Source organism: Onychostruthus taczanowskii, unplaced genomic scaffold, assembly GCF_017590055.1.
Source record: "Onychostruthus taczanowskii isolate IOZ18803 unplaced genomic scaffold, ASM1759005v1 scaffold72, whole genome shotgun sequence".
Classification (NCBI taxonomy): Eukaryota; Metazoa; Chordata; class Aves; order Passeriformes; family Passeridae; genus Onychostruthus; species Onychostruthus taczanowskii.
The window spans coordinates 2,958,408-2,968,200 of record NW_024505008.1 but is presented as its reverse complement, the minus strand read 5'-3'; the positions used below and the strand labels follow the sequence as shown (position 1 = coordinate 2,968,200).

The window sequence follows — 9,793 nt, the reverse complement described above, 5'->3', positions numbered from 1 at the left end:
ATTTCCAAGGGTGAATTTAAAGTTCAAAGAAATTAAGGAAAATAAAACCTGAGACAAAATACATTAGTCTAAGTAAAAAATACAACTCACTAGCAGCACAGCTGCCACTATCCCAGATAACAAAGGTAGCTTAGAACAATGCAAGAACATAGATTCATGTGGAACATTAGGAGCAGAAGTGTTCAGTTCCTAAACCTGAAATTATTATCCGTGTAGGACCCACACAACTTTAGGTCTATATAACAATCAAGAAAATTAAATACTGGTCCATGTATAACTGAGTGGCAGGAGTACTCATATTGTAAATTACAGCAGTTTTAATAAACCAGTAAGTTTGTCAAGGATGCCGGTAAGACAGTATTGAGGTGGAAAAAAAAAAACCAGTCAAGCTGATCCATGAAGAACTAGGTGACCGTATTTCTTTATGGAAGCCAAATATTCAAAATTTACTGACTTTTAGCCTCAAAAACACAAATTATGGGACAAAATGATAAAATTGTTGGATATTAGGCAATCACAAGTTTATCAAAGTTGCTTGTATAATCATATTCCATTCTCTAGTGAATTAATCTAGGGACAGAATATACCTAAGCATGTCATTAACAGGTGTTGTAAAGAACATTCCTGGGTGCATTGCTAATTATTCATCAGGTATTTTCTAATGACTGAGTGCTTGTACTTACTAGGAGAATGGAAAAAATATTATTTTTCTGTGGTGGTGTTTGAGGCTGCCAGGACAAGGGAAGAGACGAGAATCTTGACTTCATGTTTCAGAAGGCTGACTTAGTATATTATGATATCTATTATATTATATTAAAATGATATACTAAAAAGAATAGAAAGAAAAGGATCCATCAGAAGGTTAGAAAGAACTGGAGAGGAATGATAACAAAAGCTAGTGGCTCTCAGATAGTCTGAGCCAGCTGACTGTGATGGCCACTAATTAGAAACAACCAATATGTACCAATCACAGATGCACCTGTTGTATTCCACAGCAGCAGATAATTATTGTTTACATTTCTTTCCTGAGGCTCCTCAGCTCCTCAGGAAAAAAATCCTGGCAAAAGGATTTTTCAGAAAATATCATGGCTACATTTTGCTAAAAAGTTGCCCATAAAGGAAGAAGTTATGTGCTGTTGCAGCAAACCTCCATCATCAGTGAAGTTTGAAACCTGTGTTTGGCATGGAAAACATGGTATTCTGCTTGACATAATAACTGGAAAAAATAAAAGCTGTTGAATATGATCATGTTTATGTGGTTTTTTGCCTTATTTCTAGACAGAGTATGGATGTAACTCAGGGCAGTGCAGACACCAAGGCTGTTGTCAGTTGGAGCTTGGATCAATTTACTGCAGAATCTCTGTAATCATGGGGGAGGCACCAGCCCTGGAGGGACTGAAAAGATGTGCAGATGTTGCTTGGCAGTGCTGGGTTAATCATTAAACTTGATGCTTCTAAAGGGAAAGACAGAAACGTCCTACTGTTACCCAGTGGGTTACTGCTGAATTAATGCATCAGGGAGAAAACCTAGTGAACGGGACACAACGGTCTTGTTTTGTTGTGGTTTTTGGGTTTTTTTTGTGGTTTTTTTTTTTTCTCTTTTTTTTTGGTGTTTGGGTTTTTTTGAGTTTTTATTTTTGTTTGTTTGTTTGTGTTTCCGTTGCTTGGTGGTTTTTTTTGTTTTTGTTTGTTTGTTTGTTTGTTTCCCAGTGTGACTGTTTAAAGATTACAAGGTGTGTGAATTTAAAGGACAGAAGCCCATTTGGAACAATTCCATGTTGTTTATGAGGGGGTTTATTCTGGATTAGATTGTTTCACTTGCAAAATGTATTTTATTCATAAGAGTTCCCCAGAAGATGAGGATTTTCAGAAAAGGTATTTTAGTCAGTTTTACCTCATAGGCAGAAAATGTATAATTATCAGACACTTTCTTTAGTAGGGCATATTACATTGTATCTTCTAAGAGATGCTTGCAACCTACTAACAGCTGAAGCTGTCATGGATATTAAGGATTTCAATCCAGTAGTGAAATTTGTATCAGCCATGATTTCAGTGACTTCTTGCCAGCTTAGGGATAGTTGTCTGTTAAATTTAGAGATACAGTCTTAATTCAGAAGAGCACTTTACTCATCAGTATTTGGTAACTGCCAGTTCTTCCTGAGACACTTGTTATAGAATCACTTTCTTCAGGGGGAAAAAAAAAAAGTATTTGGATTTATTTTTACTTCTTTGCACTAAGAGTCCTTAGATTTTAGTGTTTTTCTGTCAGCATCGTATTGTTTCACTTGCTGGTAATAATTGGTAATTTTCAAATGATGCTGCTTAAGAGGAATAATCTGGTTCCTCCATCATTTACTGATGGATATTGCAAGGCCTTTTGCCCCACCTGCTCAAGACCTTGCACGCTTTTCTTATACTGCCTTCCTGTCAAAATCAATTAGTTTAGTCAGCGTTTCAAGTGCTGGAGTCCAAAGGTAGAGGATAAAGCAAGCTCACCTTTACTCATTACACACAGAATAGCTTTAGAGATTCTGCTTCCATTCATAACACTGTTTACAATATGGAAAATTGCTACAGAAAAGTGGCTTTCCTTCTCAAGATCTATCTAGTCACTTAGAAATCTCTCAGTTGACATCAAGTTATTCTCTCATTTCATGTCTAATTGGCAATGGATCTAATTCCTCTGTCTTTCAACTGTTGCCTTGGGAGTGTGAGTAGTGTTTCTCACTAGAAATGATTGCACATATTTTGGAACTCCATAAAATAATATTATATCAGCATATAATTGATATTTTACTGTACATAAGACTCACTAATACTTTGTGAAGACCTTCCAGCTGAGAGGGAAAAGGAATATTTCTACCAGCAGAAGCTAATTGGAAGAAGAGACCTTCATGTCTACCATGCACTGCTGTGATGATGTAAAGGTGAATTAGAGAACATCCATTTGCCATTGTGCATTTTTCCTGAGCAAATAGCATAGATACATATCATATTCCCCCTCCTAGAATAAAGCATGCTCTATGGGAGTCTGTCAGGACAACAGACACTAGAAAACAGGGCCGTGTCTAAATGTTAAGCTGTTCCCAAAATATCTCTTTCTCCTCTCTTTTTGAGTTTCATTATTATTAATGCAATTTCAATTTTGCCTTGCTTCTAATTTTATTAATTACCTTTCAAAAGATGAAAGATGTTAAGATATGGAGCATTCTGAAGGGGACATTAAACAAACCTAATCAGAGATATTCCATACTATGAAGTCTCTCATTGAAGCCTGTTTTGTAAAAGCAGCTTATTAAATTGTTAAATAATAATTAGGTGTGAACATTAATGATAATAGTTAACCTAGTTTGTGCTATCTGATCCAATTAATTTCTATAAATACAATAACTTCCTTTTGAGCTAATTCAGTTGAGACAGTGAGGCCAGCTCTTGCCCACTCAGAAAGGTCTTTTGTACAAAACAGACTTTAGTGGGTTTTTTTTGACCAACTTTTCAGGAGGAATTAACACAATCAGATTGCAGTGGTCATGAAACTTGGGGCACACACTGCAGCCAACTAATCTGACTTATGTTGCTTTTATTTATTTAAGCTAAAACATACATGTGAGACATTCCTGGATCAATAAGTACTGTCAAAGAGCCAGGACATTGCATCATTCTTAAAAATTAATTTAATCTTAAATCAATATTACAATCAGCAGAACTTTTTAAAGAATATAGAACTATTGTTTTATAAAGAAAAGCCAAAGAAAGCAGCAGTCTTACAGTTATAAAAGTATTCCTAATTTTACACACAAGCATCTATGGAAAACATCTACACAATGGAAAAATGGTCAGCTCTTTCAATTTTCAATGAAGTGTTTAAGTTTAAAGCAAAGTGTTGATAAACTAATGGCATGTTACTTAGTGATCTTAGTTGTACAATTCTTATTGTTACTGTAATTTTATTGAATAAATACGAATGTTGTAGAAGTGTGTATTCAGCATTAATTAATATTGCCAGGATGATGTCCCTTTTATACCCTAAAAGTTATTTGGAATGGTTACATTTCCAGCAGGTCCAAAGAGGAATAATCTTGTATTTCTCAGTATGATATTTCTCGGCCCTGATATTTCTCAGTAAGAATTGTGGGTCAAGTACAATTTAAAATACACATTTGCTTGCACTCAGATGCCATAAAAGATGCACATATAGGTTTGGATAGGAAAAACATCCAAATAAAATACTGTGCAAAGGTTCAGCTTTTATGCTATTATGTTCTTATGCATGTTAGTCATTGGCCAGTCATAAGTGGCATTCCCCAAGGCTCAGTATTGGAGACAATACTGCTTAATATCTTTATCAATTATTTGGTCCAGGGACTAGAGGGCATCTTCAGCCAGTTTACAAATGACACCAAATTGAGCAGGAGTGTTGACCTGTTGGAGAGTTGGAAGGCTTTACAATGCATCTGGAGAAGCTGGATCAGTGGGCTGAGGCCAGTGGAATGAGGATCAACACTTGCAATTGCATCACAACAACTCAAATCAATGCCACAGGTGTGGGGCAGAGTGACTGGAAAGTGACACAGCAGAAAAGTTGCTGGTCAACAACTAGCTGAACAGGAGCCAGAGTCTGCCCAAGTAGCCAAGAAGGCCAATGGTATCTTGGCCTTTATCCGAAATTGCGTGGCCAACAGGACCAGGGAAATGACTGCATGGATATTCCCACTTAAGTGTAAGTGATGGGTTTTATTCTCACTTAGCTTATTTACTTGCAAAGTTTATCCTCTTCAGAGTAGGTATTTCCCAGAAGGGGAGCATTTTCACAAGAAGTATTTCAATCAGTTTCACCACATAGGCACTTTATGTGACTATACAAAAAGTTAATTATGTATGATAGATTTTGATAAAATAGGAGAGAATATTCTGAACTCCAGTTTCCATCTGCACTAACACATTATTTGTATGGCTTGGAATATGTGTGCCTCATTTGTCAAAATACCAAACCTGCTGTCATGGAAGATCCCTGTAGACTCCCTTTAACCTGAAGTCCACCAGTAATCTTCAAAGGTGAAATACAAAGCAAAGATAAATGGTTTTCACACTTCATCTCTTCCTTTATGATCTGAAATTACTACACTGGCAGCAGAGGAAAATGTCTGCTTTATTTTTTAAACAATGTTTTTAGCATTTTCTAAGCTACAGTGCCTCACAACCCTTTTGTGTTGCAGTGTTGTAACACGATCTTTAGAGATTTGTAAGATGCGATGGTTCACATTTTAATTTTAAATTGTCTGATGCTTTATATGAAAAGAAAAAAGAGCAATTAAGAGGAGAAAAAACTGCATTTCAGATAAGACCCTAAATCAGCACTAGCAGTAGGGTTACCCATGATGCTGCTGAAACCTTCAAGGGAAAAAAAAAATCCCTTCATCCTACTGAAGTGGTCTATGTCCATAATAGCATCTGTGTGAAGATATGCTGAGAACACAACTCTGCTCAGATTGCACCCTCAGTAAGATCCTGCCAGAGTCCTTCATCAGGCAGAAAAAGTAATTCCATTGGGCTTCTAAAGAAAGAAACTTACAGAAAAATTATGTATTATTTCTGTAGAGCTAAAGAGATACGAATCAGACCTTCCATATAGAAAATGTTGATAGTTTTAATCAGTGTGTAAGAAAAATATTTAATAATATTAAAGATTTTTTTCAGATAAATATATAACATTAATAAAATTTTTAATATCAAACCAGGATTACTTTGCATATGAAATTTTACTATATTTATAAAAAAATAAATTAATTATTATTTTCTCAATTCACTTTTAAGATAATCCTGTGAGCACTGCCTGCAAATAATTATTTTAAAGAAAAAAATTATTCTCAAAGCTTCTAAAATTTCTCTATGTGTTTTTTAAACCATAAAATACACTGGCTGTTAAGTAAGGATTTGTGAAGCCATTAATGCTGATGCATTTTTGATTTGGAATAATGGCCGAGCATACTCATCCTGGAGCAACTCAAAAAGGACTGTAGCTATATGGTCTATACCTTTCCCTTTTCATGTATTTTGGGTAATTTAGTAAACAAGCACCAAAGGAGGGAAAAGGTGCTTGAGTGACACAAACTGGGGGCAGGCTGACTCCAACTCCAAAGCGGTGGATGGAAACCAGAAAGATTTGCTTAGCCTATGTCTAAAATTGCATTATTTTCAGAGTGAGTCTTATATTTGTGAAACAATTCTCAGTTTGTCATTCAGGTTTATGCCTCTGCAGTACTGAGATATGACCTCCCTGTTTTGTGACACTGACATTTTCCTGCACTGTTCCTCACCTAATGCATGTGTGAACAATTGCTTCCTGGATAGCGTGACCAGACAATAACAAGGGAACACTCTTTAGGTTAGAAGTCCTACTCAAGATATATATTTCTGAGCTTTCTAGTACTGTGAGTTATGATATTAAGTTAATCTTGTTGAATCCAGAAGAAAGGTGCTACCAAAATCTGTCAAGGTAATTGCTCTTCTTTATCCTCTGAGAAAGTCCTTTGTGTCAAATAAACATTTTTTAAGTGTTCTACCATAATGTCCTCCTCATCTTCAAGATCTGCATCTTCTTTCATCTCCCACCTGAAAGAAAAAACATTTTATTAATTCTTAATGTTTTTTAAACTAGTCTTTAGAACAAGTAAAAAAACCAGAACTTGTTTTTATTAATTCATTGCCCTCCCCAGCCAAGGTTACACTGGTTGAGATTACTGAATCACGCAAAATACAACCCCCAAAAACCCTGCCACATAGAACTTGGCATGGGCATGAGGCAATTGACACAAATTGTCAAAGCTACTACAAAATCTTACTTATATTTACTGCAACAGTCCTTTTTTTCCATTTTATGTGTCACACACACATTAGTAGAGGTGGAAACCTTGTAAAACTTGCAGAGAAAAAGTGGAAGAGCTAACACATATTTTGGAAGTTAAGCAGATGCTCTCAATGCTCTCTTAAGTTTGCAGTGAAATATCACCACCTGAAGTCCAACCCAAATATTTAATGTGAGTTTAATTCTCTGGCATTGACAGTACTATTTTACAAAATGCTACAAATCTGACTGACTCTTTTGCTTATTTAACCATCAATATAATGATGTAACCAAAACCAGATGACATCAGATTTTTCCTTCCCCATGTGAATACACATTTCTAGTTTAGGATTAAGAGCTAATGCCACTAAAACTGCAAAAGTGAAGGACTGTGAAGATGATTTTTTTTTTTCTTAGTAGTAGCAGTAAAATATAAAATCATGAAAGTCATGCAGTATTCTGTTAAAGAAAATCAGGATAATAAATGCAGCAAGAGTGCTGATATGTAGTCAGGTAAACTTTGTATCACTCCAATTATGTCTACACAATGGTGACTTTTTTTACAAATTCTGTGGATATTTAAGAGTTTGATATCCATTTAATATTAATCTCATTCTGTTCTAAGTAGACAGTAAAGTGTAAGCTCCCTGTTCAGACCACCTGAAGACAAAAGGTAAAACACCAATACTAAAACTAGAAATCACATTTTCAAGTATTAAAACTAACAGGTTATAAATGAGCCATAGAATGAAGCAGAAAAGTGGGAGATGTAAAAAATCAGCTGAACAAGAACTGCTTTTAGGAAACTGTCAGGAGCAATACTTTAGTCCAGTTCCCACAGTTCTTAGGTCCTCATTCATACTGCAAAAATCAGAAGCCATATACAAGACTAGATTGAAGAATAAATAAAATATAATACAGAATGGTAGAACTACTATATTTCATTCCTTATATTTGGAAGAAGAGAACAGCTAATTTTGGCAATAGAGCATGATGTATACTTTGTATCTATTTTAAAGCTTACTAAAACCAGAAGGAGCATGTGCTTTATAGTAAAATCTCGTTAAAAAACAATTAGGAAAAAATATATTCAATTAACATATATAAATTAGCACATATACGTCACACCTTTACCTTGAAAACTGAATCTGACAACCCGTATTACTCCCTGAAGGAGTCTCAGAACAAGGAAAGCATACTATGAATAAAATTATAAGCACTGAATGCCTATGTTCAAGGTTTTGCAATAATTAGCTTCCTATTACTCCACTCATATGTGACTGCTGTCATACTTAACCTTATGTGTATATTAGCATTAGGTACAATTAATTGCTCTGTCTGCTTCATTCTCTGGTTTATGATATAAAATCTGGCTGTATGACCCTTCAGTGCAGTCACTTTTTCAAGCATCCCCAGTAAATGGTGTTTAACAGGGTGACTGGTTTTCCCTTTTCCTTTTGGTAAGGTATATCTTCTCTTCAAACCTAGGAAGAAGTTGTGCATGCCTTAATTTGAATTTATGGTCTTCAGCATTATTCAGAAACACTACTACATGAGCTGAACTAATTAATTTTAATTAGTTTGATTTGTTGCACATTTTTACTAGAGAAGCTGTTTGCTTAGAAGGACTGTCATAGTTACAGAGATAGGAGGTAGAGTGTAGCATTAGGGGTGACCCAAAATCATGTACTCCATATCTTCTCTACATCAATCCATCCAAGGTAGTGTACTATCTCTGTAAGACCCAGAGTTGGAAGAACGTCTGTGTGTTACCCCGGATCATGGAAAGGGGAGGGGTGATGAGGACAGACACGTGGAGCTCTCTGTTTCATCCTTTCTAGTCTCCTGAGAACGTCAGAAAATGGGGTGCTCTGACAGGCTGCTAGCCACGGCTTCCCAGGAACTGATGAAAAAAAAAAAAGACAGACAGCGACCATTGCCACGGTTGCTATAGCAACCACCGCTTTTGGAGCCCGGGACTCGCCGCTGCTGCTACTCAGGACAGCTGCCTGTCGTCAAGTGTTGGAGCCTCTCCATTTCCAGCTGCTGAGGGTGTTGGCCTTACATCTGCTGAGAAGTTTCTTCCAGTGTTTCAACAGCACTGACTCCTTTAGGAGAAAAATATGTTTTCCGGGTTTTATTTTTCACCGCTGCCATAGTTGCCTGGAACAGAAGGCAGTTTTGGAACCATGGATGCTTGTTTGCTGTGTTGCCTTTGTGCCCTGTCTTGGCCGTGTGGCCCAGAGAGTGGAATCGACACCATATTGTCTGTGTTCCCTGGGACAGTTTGGGGGACTTCTTCTCCATTTGTGGGTGAGGGTTGTGTTTAAGGTCTATATTTCTTGGTCATTGCTGTTTTCTTTTAGTAAACTGTTTTTTCTTTTTCACATACCTCTTCGCATTTGTCTCTCCTCATTGGTAGAGGGGATAGGTTGAAAACTAAGGGGAGAGAAATTATTGCAGAGTCTCTGCCCTGTAAAATTGCCTTAAACTAACTATATTTGGCACCAAGCTAAAAGGGGGTCAAGAGAGGAAGTGAAAAAATAACAAATTTGACCAAATAATTTCTACATTGGGTACAGAACTCCCTGGTTATCACATTGCTTGGTCTGATCATGGTGCTGTGGCACCTAACCTTGTATATGCATCCAAATATGTGGAAGGATCTGCCCGTGATAGTGCTGTTCTTCAGATCAGGGAGAGGAACCAAGATACAGTTGATACAGTTTGTGTTACCAGTTTATGGAATGATAACATTAAAGGCAATGAAGATCGTTTGGTAAATGTATTCATTGTTGTTTGCCTGTCCTGATCTGGGTTGCTGTGCCTGGGGGTTTATTCATAATCACACACAGCCTGTGGGGGGAAGAGGAGAAGATGATTTTTCCTTTTGCCTTTCACCTCCTGCCCTTCAGTCTGACACGTCACTTCTTGAGAAAGCTGAATTCT

At 36.6% G+C, this 9,793-nt stretch overlaps 1 protein-coding gene across 1 annotated transcript in view; it reads right to left on the bottom strand.

Annotated features, from left to right (window-relative positions):
• Positions 1–5,855: 5,855 nt before the first annotated feature.
• Positions 5,856–9,793, bottom strand: part of KIAA0825 (KIAA0825 ortholog) — a 206,789-nt gene continuing 202,851 nt past the window's right edge. The window contains exon 20 of the mRNA XM_041422246.1: positions 5,856–6,612. Coding sequence (XP_041278180.1) covers positions 6,492–6,612 — 121 coding nt within the window. The 3' untranslated portion in view covers positions 5,856–6,491. The remainder of the gene's footprint in view (positions 6,613–9,793) is intronic.